At 42.6% G+C, this 20,073-nt stretch overlaps 1 protein-coding gene across 2 annotated transcripts in view; it reads left to right on the top strand.

Moving 5' to 3' along the window:
* The window catches only part of megf10 (multiple EGF-like-domains 10), a 139,800-nt gene that overhangs the window by 57,349 nt on the left and 62,378 nt on the right, over positions 1 to 20,073 (top strand). For both annotated transcript variants that reach the window (XM_061802002.1, XM_061802001.1), the window contains exons 9-10: positions 3,732 to 3,944; positions 14,817 to 14,991. In XM_061802002.1, the coding sequence (XP_061657986.1) occupies positions 3,732 to 3,944; positions 14,817 to 14,991 (388 nt within the window). The remainder of the gene's footprint in view (positions 1 to 3,731; positions 3,945 to 14,816; positions 14,992 to 20,073) is intronic.

Here is a 20,073-nt window from a genome sequence, read left to right as displayed (position 1 = left end):
TGAGGGATATGATATATGATCCCTACACCCATTACAAACCTTTTGATTAAATATCTAACTTTCACATTTTACAGTTTCTTCTGGATGTATTTATTTGTATTTAATTTTATTTTACTTTGTTTTACTGCTGTCTGCAAATGAGAATCTGTTCTCAGTTACTGTACATTGATTAAAAAAAAGGTTAACTAAAAATGTAATTATTTCACCAATCTTTCCACCAGTCTAGCACTAGAATATAGGTATAAATTACTTCTTTAATCTAATCAGTTATTTGAATACTCTACACTATAGTCAAATACAATGAAAGCTTAACATTATTTCCTTAATATACATTTATAATTTTAGAATATCCCAGTGAATAACATAAGCATGAATGTTAGATGGAGTTTTCCTCTTTAGAGAATCCAGTCTTAAATGAGCAAACTGTCTAGCTCGTGAAAAATGGAGTATAGTCAGACTAAAATAATCCCCTCCTATCCCATTCTTATTTTCTGGACAATAACAGACAAAACCAACAAACCTAGTCAGAGTTTTCTTGGACAAATCTTAGACGAGAACCACAACTTTAAATCCATATAATTAGCAATATTATAGGGCATGGACCATATATTTTAGCAAGCCAGTGATGAGACAGGAATAGACCTTCCATGTGCCCGTTAAGAATAATTAAGAGTTTGAGTGAAGCCAAATGTCATGGTATAATGCTGCTTGGAGATAAGCAGTAAATGCCAAGCCCTATCCTTCTGGAAACCACAAGCAGCCTTGTGAGGGCCCCAAAGGAATGCAAAACAAATAGGAAAGGGGAATTAATTGGACTAGTTGTTGGTTGGTCGGGACTGCTAAAAAGCAGTGACTATGCATCACGTTATATTTTAAGATCTTGTCTAAGCTTTGCTCATTAAAGTTAAGGATCGTGTGTCTGTGCCAGTGTGCATGGGTATGCATGAAATGTATGGGTCATTCCTGCCTTTGGGGGCCTTTTCCATCCTCCATGAAAAGAATTAATATTTTACTTCAAATTCTTGTATAGTATCCATCCATCCATCCATTTTCTGAGCTGCTTTCCTCATAATGGTCACAGGAGTGCTGGAGCCTATCCCAGCTGTCAACAAGCAGTTATGAGGTCCAGGGTTAAATCCAAGTCCTGCCTGTCCCACATTCCAAAAACATGCAACATTAATTGAACACTCTAAGTTTCCCTCTAGGTGTGATTGCAAGTGTGACGGTTGTCTGTCTGCATGTGCTCTGTCATTGGCTGACAACCAGTTCAGGGTGTACCCTGCCTCCTGATCGTTGACAGGCTCCAGCACTCACGTGATCCTTGTGAGGATAAGCAGCTAAGAAAATGGATGGATGGATGGATGGATGGATGGAATAGGATTATTTTTGCTTTACAAGGTCTTTAAAGTAAATAAAATCCATCTATACATTATCAGAGCACTTATGCTCATAAGGTTCACGGGAGTGCTGGAGCCCATGTTTTGGCAAAATATTTTTCTGACACTATAAGTAAGGAAGGAATCTTGTCTTTGAGGGTTTTTATTACAAAAGAAAAAAAGTCTTTGCAAAGAGAGAGAAAGGTACAAGTTTGATGAGTTGCCACCACCTTACTGATGTCCAGACTAAAAGTCTATCCATCCATCCATTTCTTCACCGCTTATCCTCACAAGGGTCCAGGGTGTGCTGCAGCCTATCCCAGGTTTCAATGGGCAGGAGGCGAGGTACACATTGAACTGTTTGCCAGCCAATGGGAGGGAACATTGAGACAAACAGCCGCACTCACCATCACACCTAAGGGCAATTTAGAGTGTCCAATTAATGTTGCATGTTTTTGGAAGAAACTAGAGTGCCCGGAGGAAACCCACGCAGGCACAGGGAGAACATCCAAACTCCACACAGGGGGGACCTCAGAACTGTGAGGCCACCGCTTTACCAGCCGCCCAAGACTAAAAGTCCCTTTGTAATATTAAAATGAGAGAGATACAGACAAAACAAAATTATCTATGTCCAGTTTTACCAGGTTTTATCCACATGGAGCCAATAGAACAGCATAAAGATAAAGCATCTAGGGACAAGTGTTACGAGCAGCATGACCGGGAGTGCGAGAAGAACAAAGTCTGTGAAAGTTGAAGGTAGAACTAATAGAACTCATGTTTGATAGACAGTGTTCCCCCGTTATTCGCGGGGGGTCATGTTCCTTATACACCCACAAATAATGAAAATATGCAAAGCATGAATGCAGTATTAATATACCCTGGTTACACTGTCAAAATGTATGGCAGCAAGTGTTTCCACATGTATGGAAACTTCCATAATTCTCTTTTAAATAGATGAGGCGCCAAATTAGACATGGTGCCTTACAATGTGGTCCACACTGTGTTCCAACATTTGCAAATGTTGTTGTGTGACCAACAAAGTAAACTAAAATTACTGGTTACACTGATAACATGCATGCCAGCATGTGTTTTAGTGTGTATGTAAACTACCATATGATGGTGCTCACAAGGCAGTGAGGAACAATTCCATTTCACACCTGTAAGCAGAAGATGCTTACATTGCCCTCACACACTGCCTGTGTAGTCGGGTCATTACTGACGATGTACACACTCAATGTTACATCCATCCATTTTCTGAGCATTCTTATCCTCACGAGGGTTGCAGTAGTGGTGGAGCCAATCCTGACTTTTCATTGGGCAGTTGGCTGGGTACACTCTCTACAATGAGGGCATTATAGCTCAGTGGTGAGACCACTGATTTGGTAAACCAGGGATCGTGAGTTTGTTTCTCACCAAGCCTCATCTCCCCAAGAGGGGTTGCGTAAAAACTGTGTCAAACAAATATGAGCGTTCATCTGATATAACATTCTGTGGTAACACCTAACGGGACACGCCAAAAGAAAGTTTATACTCTCTACAATTAAATTGGAGAGCTTCTCTTGTGTCAATGCATACATAAAATAAAGGTTGAAAATATCTAAAAATAAAGAATAAAAAAATTATGTGGGAGGAAACCGGAGGACCCCAAGAAAACCACACTGGTGAGGACGCATTTGAAGCCGGGTCCTCAAAACTGTGTGGCAGACGTGCTAACCAGTAACCAAGCCGGGCTGCTTTACGGCGTTGTCGTCGCACGCGGCTGAGTGCGGCATTGTCGGCAGCGTTGTTCAGAGCCGGTGCCGTCCCCAAGCCCGACGCGCAGCCTTCTCCTAAGCCGTGACCGGCGGACATGGTGCCTTGGCCAGGGTGGCTCATTTTCGGTGCCAAGGTGGCTTATCACGGAGCCGAGCTGGGCTGCTTTACAGCGTTGTCGTCGCACGTGGCTGAGTGCGGCATTGTCAGGAGCGTTGTTTAGAGCTGCCGCCATCTGTTAGCCCGACACACAGCCTTCACCGAAGCCGTGACGAGCGGACGCGGCACCTCGGCCGGGGTGGCTCATTTTCGGCGCCGAGGTGGCTTATTACGGAGGCGGGCTGCTTAACGGTGTTGTTCACAGCCGCCGTTGTTAGAGAAAGTTCCGTGTGCTCCAAAATGTTCCCAAAAAAAAAAGATGTCAGGCTGACGTCTTTTTCTCTTTTTTTTTTTGGAACGGCATTTCGCAATCAACCAAAACTGCCTTGCACAACTGGTCAATTGTGATCGACACATTGAGCACCCCTGCATTAGATTATATAGTTTATGGAATGATCTTATCTATGTTTTAAATTGTGTAACCTTGTGCATATCTGTGGACAGGTGTCAGGATGAATGTCCAGTTGGTACTTATGGTGCTGGCTGTTCAAAGAGATGTCGCTGTAAGAACAACAGCAAATGCTACCACAGCTACGGAAACTGCGTGTGTGAACCAGGCTTCACAGGCGAGACGTGTGATGTCCGACTATGTCCCAAGGGAAACTATGGCCTACTTTGTGACAGAACGTGTCCTTGTCATGCCCGCAATACACAGAGGTAAAGTATTTAGCAGAATTCTACCTTGGACAGTTTTAATATTCTTTATCAGATTCAAAACACTTTACATGTAAAAAATGTTCTACATTGGAACTTCTAAGGCAACATCTAGTGTGGGACAGTGATGATTTTGAAATGATTATTTCCAATGGAAGTAATAGAAATTGCAGCAATTTGTTCTAGGATCAAACTAAAAAAATGGTTGGCATCCTTAGGACTTAAATTGCACTGTCAATCATCTTTCACACAGGTGGTAGAACAACAAATGTAAAAAAAAATACAAAAATGTTTGTCAAATAGTCATCTGTAATTCAAAGGTGAACCGTAACTTTTACCATGCTGAACTATTGGAACAAATCTTAGAAGTTAACCATTGTTCACAGCACAATTTAACACAAGCAGTGTTGCCACTTGCCTTGAGAACGGAACTTTACTGATTACCTGACCTTAAAAGTAACTTTGTTACTTTGTTGATTATTTGGGGAAAAAAAGTCACTTTGTAGTTTCGGGTACTTTTGGCAGGATTTTCACTGATCCACAGGACAAAAAAAAATTAGCTTCACTGTACCCGTTACTTGATAATGTACGCTACACAAGTTACAGGATTATATCATCAACATGAAGGAATAACATAAGTATTAATGTAGTTGTAGTCACATTAAATCAACATCTTCATGCAGAATTGACATCCCAACACATTGTAGCCAGTACCTTAACATTATTTAGAAAAACACTATTTTCACTACAGTGGCAATTGTGGTTCATGAAAGCAACTGTGTGTGTGCGCACGGGCGCATGCGTCTGTGTGTGTGTGTGCACGCCTTTGTACATACATGTACATAAACATGAACTTGAGTGATACATAAATCATTATAAGTATTGTTTGATTGACAATGTAGTTGAATTACTTTCCTCAGTACAGTAATGTGTTACTTCATTACTCAAAATATTGGATTTTTGGAATTGCATATTACCTCGTATTGTGTTGCCGTCATCACTGAAAACAAGACGCTATCATAACTTTTATAGGATTAGAAGATGACAATGGAGTCCTACTGCTTTGGATAAAAATGCCCTAACTTTAGCTGTATATTCTCTTCTGATATCCTCGTCCTAAAACCTGCCATTGGAATGCGTGAAAGTGTTGCGAAAAAGCCACACAAAAAAAGGAACACTGCAGAGTTAAACTTTGGTGCTTTCTGACCAGCAGTCTCCTCAGATTTATCCCTAAGAGGGCACACAGTATCCTGACTTTAGAGGTAATCTTTTCCCAAAACATTGAATGGAATTGAACGTTATTAGATTTAAGAGGCTTTTGACTCCAGAGGTTCCACAGTATTGGGTTTGACAGTGTGATCATGTAGACAGCTGTGTTTCTTTAACTGCTAGTGATCACTGAAGAACCCATGGGTGGAAGAAGTATTATGGAGAGAGCAGCTGTCAAGTTGGTTCTCAATAGTTCGACTGTTGGTGGACCAGTGCACAACGCACAGTCAGCTCCAAAAATATTGGGGGAGCTAGACTTTATTCTCATGTTTTTGCCTCTAAACACAATCACAGTGGATTTGAAATAAGACAGATAAGATGTGCTTTAACTGCAGACTTCCAGCTTGGCTTTCAGAGTGTTTTCATCCAAATAAGGTGAATAGCGTAGGAATTACATCTTTCTGTATAAATACTTCCCACATTTTATGGAACCAACAGTAATTAGACAAATAAAAAATCATAAGTCAATCTTTCGCTATTTATGACATGGTCGCAAACCCTTTGCAGTCATTTACAGCCTGAATTCTGGACAGGCTTCTTCTGCAGCTGTGCTCTAATTTCCATGGCAGGGATTTCCCGACTACTTCAGCCCAAATAGAATGCTTTAGAACATGGATTCTCAACCACTGTGTCGGGGCACATTTGTGTGTCATGAGCGCTCTTTAGGTGTTTCGTGGGAAATTATCAAATGCGAGTCAATTGCTCAAAAATAATTTATTTACAAGAAATAATGTACAGTATCTTTGTTAAACTATTTATGACAGTGAGGCATAGAGACAGAAAGAACAAATTAATGGTCTTCTTTTCGATGGCAGAAAGTTACGTACAGTAATGAATGCATCCACTTTTTGTGACATTTTTGTTTGCTGATGTACTGTGACAGTCTTCAATTTTATATGTGGCTCAGCTCCATGAAGTTTGGAAATTAGTACTCTAGAACATGGGTGTCAGACTCATTTTTGTCATGGGACACGAGCTAAGGGGTGTTATGACAGTAACACATTAATTCCCACTCTTTTTTCATGTACAGCTTCAGCTGTTCAACAGTCCAGGGTTTCCGTTGTTGTGTTTTACGTTTTATATTGCGACACACATTTTCAATGGGAGACAGGTCTGGACTAAGGGCAAACCAGTCTAGTACCCTCACTCTTTTAATATAAAGACATGCTCTTGTAACACGTGTAGAATGTGGTTTGGCAATGTCTTGTTGAAATAAGCAAGATTCTCCATGAAAAATACATTACTTAGATAGCAGGATGTTTCTCCAAAATCTTCATTAATGAAAAACACAAGGCTTCATGCCGGCCTAATTTTGCGTCAATAAGGTGCAGGTGTAGAGCTGCTGTGGCCATGCCCATGACATAAATGGCATTTGCTCAGCATAGTATAGTTTTAAGTTCCACTTATGGATGTAGCACCAACCTGTATTCAGGTGTATTTTTGGGGGGGAGGGGTTCTGAAGGGTTCATCAGTCAATTTAGTGATATCCTTTACACATTAGAAATCGAATGCCACGAGCATTTGTTGGTTTTTGGCCTTGCCGCTTATATCCTATGATTTCTCCAGATTTTCGTAAACTTTTAATATTACTGACCATAGGTGATGAAATACCTAAAGTCCTTCAATTCTACGTCGAGGAACATTGTCCTTAAACTGTTCGATTACTTTCTCACGCACTTGTTACAAGTAGGCGAACCTCACCCCATCTTTGTTTGTGATTGATTGAGGAATTCAAGGGAGGCACCTTTTATTCCTAATCATAGAACCTACTTGTTCCCTACGAGCAGGTGTTTGATGAGCATTCCTCAACTTTCTCAGTTTTTTTGTCACCTGTCCCAGATTTTTTTTTAAATGTGTTGCAGCCATAAAATTCAAAGTTAATGATTCTTTTCTAAAAACAATAAAGTTTATCAGTTTGAACATTAAATGTTTGTTTTTGGAGTGTGTTCAAATGAAATATAAGCTTAACAAGATTTGAAAATCTTTCTATTCTGTTTTTATTCATCCTTAACACAACGACCCAACTTCATTGGAATTAGGCTTGTATATCATTTAAGTGATATTCTCTGGTTTTCTGTAGTGAGTGTTTTTTCCTTCACTTTTTTGTTGTTGAAAGAAACCGACCGAGAGACTAAAATGTTATTTGTAAATATGTAAGAGTAAGAACCATCACCAGGTAGTCCCCTAAGAACAAGAGTACCCAGCCGGTCTGTTATAAAATACTAACCACAGATGGAACATTGTGATTTACTAAGTGTTAAAATGTATTTAAACTTAACATGGAACATGGTTATAGATGTACCAAAGATTCTATCATTAAAACATTACTTTAAAAATGGTTATTTTCTATTTAGAAATGAAATAGAATTGAAATGCAAAAGAAGTTGATTGTACTGACCAATTATTTTCAAAATAATAGATTACAGAGCTGGAATTTAAATACCATGATATTCTTTATCAGTTTGAAGATTAAATATATTGCCTTTGTAGTGTATTCAAATAAATATAGGGTGAACGTGATTTGTGAATCATTGTCCTATGTCAGGGGTGGTCAATGCGTCGTGGCGATTGACCAATCGATCGCGAGGCCGTTTCGGTCAATCGCGGAGGCATGCCGTGGAAAAAAAAAAAAAGATATCAGCAGTATTTTTTTTTACTTTAGCTCACCGTGCATGTGTAATCAATGACTGTACAGGAAAACACGCTGTCAGTGAGTTCTCCCCTATTTTAAACTCTCGCTTAAGAAATCTTAACAAACATGAGTATGGATGCTTCAATAAAGAAGACAAAAACATATCACTTTCATATGGAATGCAAGAAAAACAACTTTTCACAATGTCATTTTCGAAGTGCGTTTGCCAGTGTAGTAAAATGTGGAGCGGCATTTTCAAACTGTTTATGGAAAATACGACACTGACATTCTGCCGAAAGCAAGCTGAGAATGAGAAAAGCGAACAAACTAAAATCCCAACTGACCGCACAGCAGTCACTTGTCACACAATATGGTTCAACAGCGAAAGCCGCCACTGAAACATCGTTTCCATGTTCGTTACATCATCGTTAATAACAAGAAGTCATTCCAAGATGATCTTTTAAAAATAAGGCAGAGGTATTATCTTCAGTGAAATCTCTGCAGCTGTAAAGGAGTACAGTTACATGGAGCTGTGAAGCCATGGCTGATGTGTGGAAGGACATCGGAGATTATGAGTGTCTCTCACTGCAGTTGGACAAATCCACTGACATGAGTGACACAGCCCGGGTGTGCATTTTCATTCGTATGGGATTTAGTGATCATCAACGTGAAATCTGATAGTTACAAAAAATGTTTAAAGTTAATTATGTTGTGTAATATTGGCTCATGCGGTAATGCAAGACACACAAATATATATTTACACTTAAAGAATCCTCAATATACTTTAAAATAAATATGTTTTGCATTTTTGTAGTGGGTAGATCTTTGTGACTGTTCTATTTAATCATTGGTCATTCTAAAAAAACAAAACGAAAAAAAAACACGTCACAACCCCACCCCCACTCATCAATCGCGAGAGGCTAACCTGGGCAGCCCTGTCCTATGTTATTGTTTAACAGCATTCCAACTTCATGAGAATTTGGGTCGTAAAATAAGTTGTTTTGTGTTTGTTTTTATCTCATTAAATAATGTGTTAATTGACAATAAAACAATGACTATTATGGTGATAGCCAGGTTTACATATTTGAGACAAAGAGGACAACAGTACACGTATTTACTTAAATCTTTAATTATAGCAAAGCAGATTTATTTGTAAAGCGCATTTCATCCACAAGTAACTCAATGATTCAAATACAAAGAGAAAAAAACATTTAAAACGGGAAAAAACAAAAAAGAAAGGAACAATTAAAAACAGTATACAGTGCAAGAAATGTCATGAAAATTGGAAATATAAAAGCATGAGAAAAAATGAGTTTTCAAGCTGGACATTCATAAACATTCACACTTTGGGCTGACATCACCTCTGTTGGCAACTTATTTCATTTGTGTGCAGCATAATAGCTAATAACTGCTTTTTTTGCTTTGGACTGTGCACTCCACTATTTGACCTGAGTCAGTCGATCACAGAGCTGTACTTGGTTTGTATTCTGTAAGCATTTCTTTCATGTATTTAGAACCTAAACCATTTCATGATTTATAAACCAGTAGCAGAACTTTTATATTAATTCTAAAGCTGACTGGAAGCCAGTGCAAGGACTGTAGAATTCGAGCTGTATGCTCAGAACCCGAGTTGTAGCATTATGAATGAGCTTTGGCTATTTAATTTTCCTTTTGGGGAGCCCAGTTAGTCCAGTACTCAAGCCTACTTGAGATAAAGGCATTGATGAGGTTTTCCTGGTCTGCTTGACATACACAAGCATTCAATCTAGATATGTTCTTCAGATGGTAAAATGCTGTTATTGTGATAGATTTGATATGACTGTTGAAAGTCACCTTGGAATCAATTGGAACACTAAGGTTTTGGACTTTGTCTTTGTTTTTAAAGATCGAGAGTCCAGGTATTTACTAACAGCCTTTCTCTTTTCTTTATTGCCAACATTTTGGCACCTCCAGTTATTTATCTGCTTTAAACAGTGGCACAATACCTCAAATGAACTGTAGTTTTCTGAAGATACTGCTAAATATAACTGTGTGTCATCTGCATAGTCAAAATTAAAGTTTTTAAGAAGTTGACACAAGGGTAGCATATACAGGATGAACAGGAGGGGTCCAAGAACTAACCCTTGAGGGACCCCATAGGTCATTGCCATTTGTTGAGATTGAGCACTTCCAATGGTTACAAAGTAGCTCCTTTTTTCCACGTAGGACCTAAACCATTTAAGGACCGTTCAATTTAGTCCTACCCACGTTTCCAACCTGTTCAGCAGTATATTAGGATCTACCATATCAAAAGATGCACAACAAAACCAAAATTGACATCTTTCCTGAGTCAGTCTTCAACGTTATATTATTGATCACACGGGTCGGGAACCTATGGCTCGCGAGCCATATCTGGCTCTTTTGATTTTTCATATGCCTCGCAGAGCCCTCATAATGACATACTGTACATGGGATTTCTGCTGTGCAGGTAACACAAATGACGCAGAGACAGTTTGTCCTAGTGGGGTGGCCATAGTTTGCTGTGGCAATCGATGACCGTAGGCGCAGAAGGGTCAAACGCGTCGGGACAATTCATTATGGAAACACTTTTGACAAAGGTCACTAAAAAAACACCAACAAAGTTTTCAACAAGAATGGACAGCCTTTGTGGAGAGAGAGGGTTCTGCGATGTGTCTAAATTCACAGATGGGGAGTATGCCAAACCATTTGTACTTCATGTTGCAATAAACATTTTGACAACTTTGCGTAAAGACAAGATAATCAAACAAAGAAAAGACATGCCTTTGTCAGCAAGAACTGTTCACCACCGTACCATCATGATGGCAAATCAAATTTAATTACGTTCACAATTAACGGAATTGAGTTTGAGCACTGGAAGTCTCAACGCCTGCATGAAGTTTAATCTAACGACATATAAAACAGACTCTGAAGCCATCAGCAAACTCATGCAGCACAAGAAGTCGCATTAATGGTAAGAAGTAATTTTGTCGTCATTGGTTTGCAACAACGTAACGTTGTCATTTAAAATAATTCAGAGACTTATGCGCTTATACACTTGTATTTAGTTTTTAAGATACTGTATGGCCAAGAGTGTAGAGCTGGGTCCACTGTACCATGGCCAGGACAAAAAACACATTGGCATTGCTCCTCCTGCATCTGAGATTCGATTTCCCGATAGACCCTACTCTCCAGCACTCCTGAATAGACCTTACCAGGGAGACTGAGGAGTGTGAAATCCCTATAGTTGGAAGACACCCTCCGGTCCCCCTTCTTAAAAAGAGGGACCACCACCCCAGTCTGCCAATCCAGAAGCACGATCCCCGATGTCCATCCGGTGTTGCAGATGTGTGTCAACAAGGACTGCACCACAACATCCAAAGCCTTTCAGAACTTCGCACAAATCTCATCCACGCTTGAGACCTGCCACGAGGAGCTTTTTAACCACCTCAGTCAACCCAACCTCAGAGAACCCAGACTCTGCCTCCTGATGGGAAGGCATGTCGCTGAAATCGAGGAGGTCTTCAAAGGATTCTTCCCACCGACTCACAACATCCCAAGTTGAGGTCAGCATTGCGCCATTATCATTATACACTGTCTTGATGTGGCACTGCATTCCCCTCCTGAGACGCCGGACAGTGGACAAGAATTTCCTCAAAGCAATCTTGAAGACATTTTCCATGGCCTCACCGAACTCCTCCCATGTCAGGGGTTTTGCATCAGTGACCACCAAAGCTGCATTCCACTTGGCCAGCCTGTAGCTATCAGCTGCTTTGGGAGTTCCACAGGCCAATAATGCCCGATAGGACTCCTTCTTCAGCTTGATCGCATCCCTCACTGTTGGTGTCCACCAAAGTGTTTGGAGGTTGCCGCAATGACAGGCACCGGCCACCTAACTGCCACAGTTCCGGTCGCCTTTCTCTTCACCTGAGTGTCTTAGACATGCAGCGGCGAGTCCGATGACACAACCAGAAAGTTGATCATCGAACTGCAACCTAGGGTGTCCTGGTGCCAAGTGCACACATGGACATGCTTATGTCTGAACATGGTGTTCATTAAGGATAATCCATGATGAGTGCAGACGTCCAGTAACAGAACACCACTCAGGTTCTGATCAGGGAGACATTCTTCCCAATCACGCCCTTCCAGGTCTCACTGTCAATGCCCACGTGGGCATTGAAGACCCCCAGCAGAGAGATGGAGTCCCCAGAGGGAACACTCTCCAGCACTTCCTCAAAGGACTCCAAAAAGGGTGGGTACTCTGAACTGCTGTGTGGTGTATAGGCACAAACAACAGTCAGGACCTGTCCCCCAACCCGAAGGTGGTGGGAGGCCTACCTTCTCATCCACCGAGGTAAACCACAACGTACAGGCGCCGAGCCGGGAGCCAATAAGGCTCTCCGCCTCTCACAATGGGCAACTCCAGAGTGGAACAGAGTCCAACCCCTCTCAAGAGGACTGGTAGGAGACCCCAAGCAGCACATAGAGGAAGTCCGACTATATTCAATCGGAACTTCTCAATCACACGCACCAGCTTGGGCTCCTTCCCTGCCAGAGAGGTGACGTTCCATGTACCTTGGGCTAGTTTCTGTAGCCGGGGATGCGATCGCCAAGGTCCCCGCATTTGGCTATCGCCCAGCTCACATTGCACCCGACACCTATGGCCCCTTTCACAGGCGGTGAACCCACGGGGAAGGGGCCCCATGGGTGCAGGCCCGGCCACCAGGCGCTCACATTTGAGCCTCACGTCCAGGCCCGACTCCAGAGGGGGGACCTCAGTGATCCGTGTCCGGGCAAAGTAAACCTGAATCCACTATTCTTATTCGCCACTGTTTATGGTTTATTTTAAGATCAACTTGGTTTAAACCCATGGATTTATATAAAGGATCAATTACTGGGTTTCAGATAACAAGAACAGTTTACCTCTAGCATTGACTAGTCCAACGGTCGAACGTTCATGCATTATATGACTTATAGATTGTTGCAATTATCTCACTGTTTGCAATAGAATTCATGTTTTTCTTTTTTTGTTGGTACAATTTACACAGATTCACACATCATACATCAGACATTCACGTTTGCAGCAATCCAGTCACCAGTGGTGTTCATTCGAGTGTTCAAAATATAATATTTTCGTCATATTCTCCTCGTCTTAATGCGAAAGACTCATCTGCCGTGCCGCTCCATTGTCTGTAGGTATCACTCTTGACCCGTTCATTGTCCCGATCAAGTGGTCCAAATGGTGTCTTTTTCAAGTGGTCAAGAGACCCCCTGGGCTACAGGGACTGTCTGGGGTGTCGATTAATTAGTTTAGGGCCACCATGCTAGCCACGGGTGTCTGGTCTTTTCTCTGATGCTCTTGCTGGCAATACACTTCATGATGGAAGTGCCACAAAAAAATCTGTCGTCTCCTTGTCCTTGCATTCCCGTGGCCAAGCGCACCAAACTGTGGACTGTCATCTTCATGTCTCATGTTCGTTATTCTGTGCTAAACCTCCTTTCTGGAATATTGTCCAGACAAGGAAGACACAAAAACAGGAGACTCATGAAAATCACGACTAGATATCAATACAAAACCAGTATAAACACAAAAACAAAAAATAAAATAAATAAAACTGCTTGTCATTTTTGTTTAATTTGGAAAATTAGTATTAAAAATTGTAAACAGTATTATTCAAAGATACCGGTGTTTCAGAACTGTAATCTGTGTATGTTTTCATCTGATTTAAAACTGAATTGTATTATTCTGGGTCTAGAGCAAAGGTCGTTTTGAGCTTGTTTCTCACAAACAGCATCTTAGACAGCTGCTCCCCACCATTCCTTACCAACCCCCCCAACAAAAAAAATGTTTAAAAAAAATAAGGCAGCTGTGCTTCACAGTTGAGGGTTGCACATGCTGTTTGGAATTTGCATGTAGTTCCCATGCCCGCGTGTGTTTTCTCAGATTCCAAAAACATGCATGTTAGATGACGAAGGCAGAGTTATGTTATGTTAACTTTGTAAGTTAAATTGTGGCGACTCTTATAAGGAATATTTCCTACAAACAGAGATGTCTCTTGTTCTTTGTTCTTGTTGCTTTGTTGTTCTTTGTTCTGAATGTCACGCCAGGGCAGCACCGTCTGCCGGAGAAAAATTCCTTGTGTGTTTTTACACACTTGGGCAATAAAGCTGATTCTGATTCTGAAACGCCTCGTCGGAAAGCTATTGTCTCTAGTAAGGGAGGAAAATTCAGGATACAAAAGGAAAAAATAGGCGCTGGATTCGCAGCCCCCAAATTCCACCGAACGTAGACATCCTGTATCTTGCTTTGTGTGAAGCAATAGAGTTGCTCTCCCATTATCATTCTCCTGGCATCCCATTGGCTACCAGGGACATCAATCTTTACCCATGATGCTTTTCGTTTCCCGTGGACACTCGACTGTCACCGAATCACGCTAGCACACATTGGAAAACTACTACTTTTTTGTTCATTCATCTTTATACATCATAAGCCCCAACAAATTTTAGTGGAATTAAGTGGTGTGCGTTCATTTGTGTGTATGTTTTCTGTCAGCTGTCAAATGTTTGCCTCCTCCTCCATCCCCCATGATGATTTTTGCTTCTCACTCACCCTACTCTTCACATAGTTGCCTAACGCCATGGGAAAATTAACAATTTTACATTATCTATTTTGAATGTTTATTTTGGGGGGCTGGGGGGTGGATCTTGGATGTAAACTGCACTTCTACTTACAAAAAAATTCACATTATGAAACAACTTCCGGAACGGATTAATTTCGTAAATAGTGGAACCGCTGTATGTGGTCAGTGATTGAATGCCAATCAGTTCACGATGGATTCTGCCTCTTGTCAGTGGAGATAGGCTTCATTCTCAAGCAGTATAGAAAACGTGTGGAACACTTTATTCTTTCATCATGACAATAATAATAATCAAACAAAAACAAGTCCTTAATAATGCAGTGTCTTATCTGTTACCAGCTGTCATCCAATGTCAGGGGAGTGTACATGTCTGTCTGGTTGGTCTGGCCTCTACTGTAATGAGACGTGCGCACCAGGATTCTATGGTGAGTCCTGCTACCAGGTGTGTCAGTGCCAGAATGGAGCAGACTGCCACAGTGTAACAGGAAAATGTGTTTGTGCTCCAGGCTTCACGGTAAACCTTTTCAACATTTTCTCGTCTTTGACAACTTCAGATATTTATGTGACATAAACATGAATTGAGATTATTTGCTTTATTTATGAATTGGGGCTGAACACTGTACTCGAGGTTAGGATAGGGGTTGGCAACCCGCGACTCTGGAACCCCATGCAGCTCTTTCAGCCTTATGTTGCAGCTCTGCGTGGTTTGGGAAAATAAATGAGTGTCCACTTGAAGAGTATGTTATTTGTCTCAAAAATGTGTATCATGCCTTCTTATAAAGTCAAAGTTTTTAACTTCCGTCTTTAAACCTTGTGCAATTTCGGTGATCACCCTTCACCTTCTTCAGAGACGTTTGACGGCACTTGACGGAAATTCCAGCAACATCAAAACTGCACAATATCTGAACCAAGCATTTTTTTCGTGTTTATTCGTTTATTTAATTGTAGTTGGGTTTGGGGTTTTTTTGTTTTGTTTTGTAATAGTTAAAAATGTGTTTAATGTGTTCAATGAATAAAATGTAATTTTCTGAAACATGGATGACTTCATGGATTTCATCAGGAACAATATTTTATATATATATATATATATATATATATATATATATATATACACACACACACACTCACACACATTGTTAAGAGGGTACATGGACACGCAAAAAATACAAAAGATAACATCTTCATTTCAGATGTCAAGAAGGGTTTGCGCCTCCCAGTGTTGTCTTTTTATTTGTGAAAAACGGGTCAAAATAGCTCTTTGAGTGTTAACGGTTGCCGACCCCTGCATAAGCACATCTGCTTCAAAGTTGTGAGGATCAGGGTTTTAAATGTATGTTCTGTTTCCTCTATGGAGTTTTCTCTGGGAACTGTCTTTCCATCCATCCATTTTCCGTACCACTTGTACTCACAAGGGTCGCGCGGTGCTAGAGTCTATCCAAACTGACAATGGGCGAGAGGCGGGGTATAGTCTTAACTGGTCCACAGCCAATCGCACGGGACATATAAACAAACAACCATTTGCACTCACTCGCAATTATAGCCAATTCATTGTCTTCTGTTAACCTACCATGTATGTTCGGACGCGATATTCTCAGGAGTACCCTGAGAAATCCCACGCAGGCCCACAGTGAGAACATGCAAACTCACACACAGGAGAGGCTGGATTTTAACCCGAGTACTCAGTGTGTACCCTGCCAGTGACGAGCGGCCATTCCAGGGTGTTCTGGGCCTCTCACCCATAGTCAGGTGGGTTAGGCCTCAGTTCCCCCACGACTCAAATGTGGACAAGCAGTACTGTATGATAAAAGCATATTTAATATATCGTTTAGCCCACAGGTGTCAAGTTCAAGGCCCAGGACGCAGATCTGGCCCACCACGTTATTTTATGTGTCCCGCAAAGGCAAATCATGTGTGTCCACTTACATGATTTTTGTTAAAATATGTACAAAAGTTTCAAATTGTCATATCATAAATTATGGGCGGCACGGTGGATTAGTTGGTAAAGCGTTGGCGTCACTGTTCTGAGGTCCCGGGTTCAATCCCCCCAAGGGCAGCTGACAATAAGGGAAATACCGTGTGACAGCCTGGAAAGACAACTGGCAGGAGGGAATAGACCCCAACGGGGCTGCCTCGGGCTAGCTACCCGTGGCGGAGGGGCCCAGGACAACTGCTCTATGGGTTCCAGCCAACATTGCTACAGAAATCTCTAAGAAGAAAACGCCTCAGCCTGCGAGAGTGGGGTCGGAAGATGGCTCATCGGGAGACAACATAGTAACGAACACAGGAATGAAAAAGACAACGAGAAAGTTTATCAGCAAATAAACCTGTGACAGTCAAAGTAGGATTTCAGCTCTAAATCTGCGTTTGTGGTTGGGCAAAGGTTACCTCCACTCAGGGGCTGAAGATACACCAGGGCAGGAAACAAGTGCCTAAAGAAGGTTCAACGGGTAAGTTGGATTGACAGCTACTTTATGAGAACCAGGTCGAGTCAGTCAACACAAGTTCAGCAGCAGGACACATACCACACCCTGCAGGACATCAATACACAAGGCACAAGAGAGCAACCTGGACCCAATCCAACACTACAACCAACTGCAGAGAGGAAGATACAGGGGTGTAGGCCATTGATCAAATGGCCAAAGGCCTGCGATGAGGCTTTGTGGAAGAAGGTCAACATGGATCTCTCCTGCATTTTGGAAGAGATGTGCAACAGTACAAAGACGCTGGAAAGGATGGGTGACCTAATTTATACGTATGGAGCAGAACAATTTGGAGTGGTGGAAGCAAACAGGCTGTTCCAGCTATCCACCAAAATTCCAGAAGGCAGAAAAAGATAGATCGGCTGATCAAGGAGAGGAGGCAGCTGAAGAAGTTGTGGAGGAAGGCCAAAGAGGAGGAGAGGGAGGGCATAAACCTGCTGCAGGAAAAAAAAATCCAGGATAGGTTGGCAGCAGTGAGGAGAGCTCAGAACCTTCAGAAAAAAATGGAAAGAGCATGCAAGATTCCTTCAGAGTTGCGAAGAGTCACTTTTCAAAGGAGAAAAGTGGAAGTCTCTCTGTGACGAAAGCCATTCTGGAAGAACACCTGAAAAATTCATGCACAGATGACCGTTGTCATGAAGAAGTTATGCTCCCACCGGATTTGCCACCAATCGATCTACCAAAGCACGAGCTGGATATCAGTCCACCCAGGTGGGGTGAGGTAATCCGTATTCTGCGTAGAGCAAGGGCTGCATCAGCTCCTGGTCCCGATGGAGTTCCATACAGGCTCTACAAAAAAAAAAAAAAAAATCACCAGATGTCCTACGATTCTTCTGGAAGCTGATGAGAGTAGTTTGGCAAACGAAGGAGATACCAACTGCCTGGCGTAGAACTGGAGTAAATCTTATCCCAAACGAGAAGGACTCATAAGAGATTGGGCAGTTACGACAGATCAGCCTTCTAAATGCCGAAGGGAAAATTTTCTTCAGCGTACTTGCTCATAGGCTAGCAGAATACCTTCGAGGTAAAAACCTGATTGACATGCAAATCCAGAAAGCAGCAATACCTGGCTTCTCCGGATGCATAGAATGCACTAGCGTTATATGGCATCAGATCTGAGTCGCTAAAAAAAGAGGGAGGAGATCTTCATGTGGTGTTCCTAGACACAGCAAATGCCTTTGGCTCAGTCCCTCATCATCGTCTGTGGACAGCGCTTGACTATTTCAAGGTCCCAGCAGCGCTTACAACCTTGGTTAGAGCCTACTTCAAGGATATCCAGCTCTGCGTTACAACATTAGGGTACACCACTGCATAGTGGCACTTGGAAGTGGGAATCATGGCTTGGTGTACCATCTCCCCACTGTTATTCACCCTGCCCATGAAGATCATCCTCCGAGCCGCTCGCTGGGTGGTTGGTGGGCAGCGAAGAAGCCCTGGGCTGAGGCTGCCTCCATTTAGAGCCTACATGGATGACCTCACCACATTTAGCACAACCAAGGCCTGCACTGCAGAATTGTTAAAAAAGCTCCAGGAAAACATCAAGCTGACTCACATGAAGACCAAGCCTAGTAAATCCAGAAGCATCTCCATCGTCAAGGGAAAACTGTCAAACCACCACTTTCACATTGATGACGAACCAATTTTAACTGTTTCAGAGAAGCCTCTGAGGAGCTGAGGCCGGGGGTACGATGCCTCTCTTAAGGAAAAAGAGCAAGTACAGCAGCTCAGAAAGAAGGTGGCCAGTGGCCTGGAAAGAATTGACAGGACCCTGCTTCCTGGGACGTTGAAGCTCTGGTCCTTGCAGTATGGGTTACTTCCTTGAATCCTTTGGCCACTAACCCCCTATGAGATCCCACTCTCAAAGGTAGAAAAGCTGTAGAGACTGATCAGCTCGTTTGTGAGGAAGTGGCTTGGCCTTCCCAGGTGCCTCAGCAGCATTGGGCTGTACGGTAAAGGAGTGTTACATCATTCCATTTCAAGCCTGGCAGAGGAGTACAAGTGTGCTAAAGTAAGACTTTAAATTATACTACTGGATTCCAGTGATCCGCTAGTAGCCCAGACTGCCCTCATCCTGGCCACTGGGAGAAAGTGGACAGCACTGGCTGACACTGAACAGGGAAAGGCAGCACTCAGACACAAGGACATCGCTGGCCAAGTGCAGGAGGAGAGGAGTGGCTTTGGGCTCGGGGCCAGTGGACCAGTGGACCAGTATTGAGCAAGGCCACTACTGCTGAGCGGCAGAAGCTGCTGCTCCGGGAGGTACGTTGAGAAGAGGATGCAAAAAGGTGCAGCCACGCTATGTTGCAGGCCAAGCAAGGGCAGTGGTTGTCCTGGGAAGGAGTGGAGGCAAGGAAGATCACCTGGAAAGAGCTTTGGAAGAGGGAGGCATTCAGGGAAAGCTTTACCATCACAGCTATATAAGACGTCTTGCCTTCTCCAATGAACCTAAACCAGTGGAATGCCAGAGATCCCAAGCGCGTGTTATGCCCAAGTCCTGCAACACTGAAGCACATCCTGGTTGGTAGCAAGACCAGCCTTACTCAAGGCCGCTACTCCTGGCGGGACAACCAATTGCTGAAGTGTCTTGCTGGTGTTCTGGAAACCAGCAGATGAGGTTGGACACCCTCCCACCCTTATCAACCAAGGCTGTTTGGGAGGGGGAGAGTCAAACCGACCACACGAACAAGCCACCAGACGGCGGACAGCTGGGCAGTGCACGAGACTGGAAGCTCCAGGCAGACCCGGACAAGAAGCTCTGCTTTCCATCTGAGATTGCAACTACCACCCTACGACCAGATCTAGTGCCTTGGTCTGCCTCTTTCAAGCTTGTCTACATCATTGAGCTCACAGTGCCCTGGGAGGGGGCAGTCGAGGAGGCGTATGAGCGTTAGCGGCTGAGGTATTGAGGACTTGAGGCCGAAGTGCAACAGCAGGGCTGGAGAGCAGAGGTACGCCCAGTGGAAGTTCACCACAGAGGGTTTATAGCCTCCCACTTGATAACCCGTAGGAGGCCATCACTTATTTGAACATCCCAAAGAGCCTCATCAGAGCCAAAATATGCATGAAACATTAATATCTAGTCCTACATAATACACCATCGGTTTCGTACCCATTTG

The sequence above is a fragment of the Syngnathoides biaculeatus genome, chromosome 17 (genome assembly GCF_019802595.1).
Source record: "Syngnathoides biaculeatus isolate LvHL_M chromosome 17, ASM1980259v1, whole genome shotgun sequence".
NCBI lineage: Eukaryota > Metazoa > Chordata > Actinopteri > Syngnathiformes > Syngnathidae > Syngnathoides > Syngnathoides biaculeatus.
This window is presented reverse-complemented; position numbering and strand designations above follow the sequence as displayed.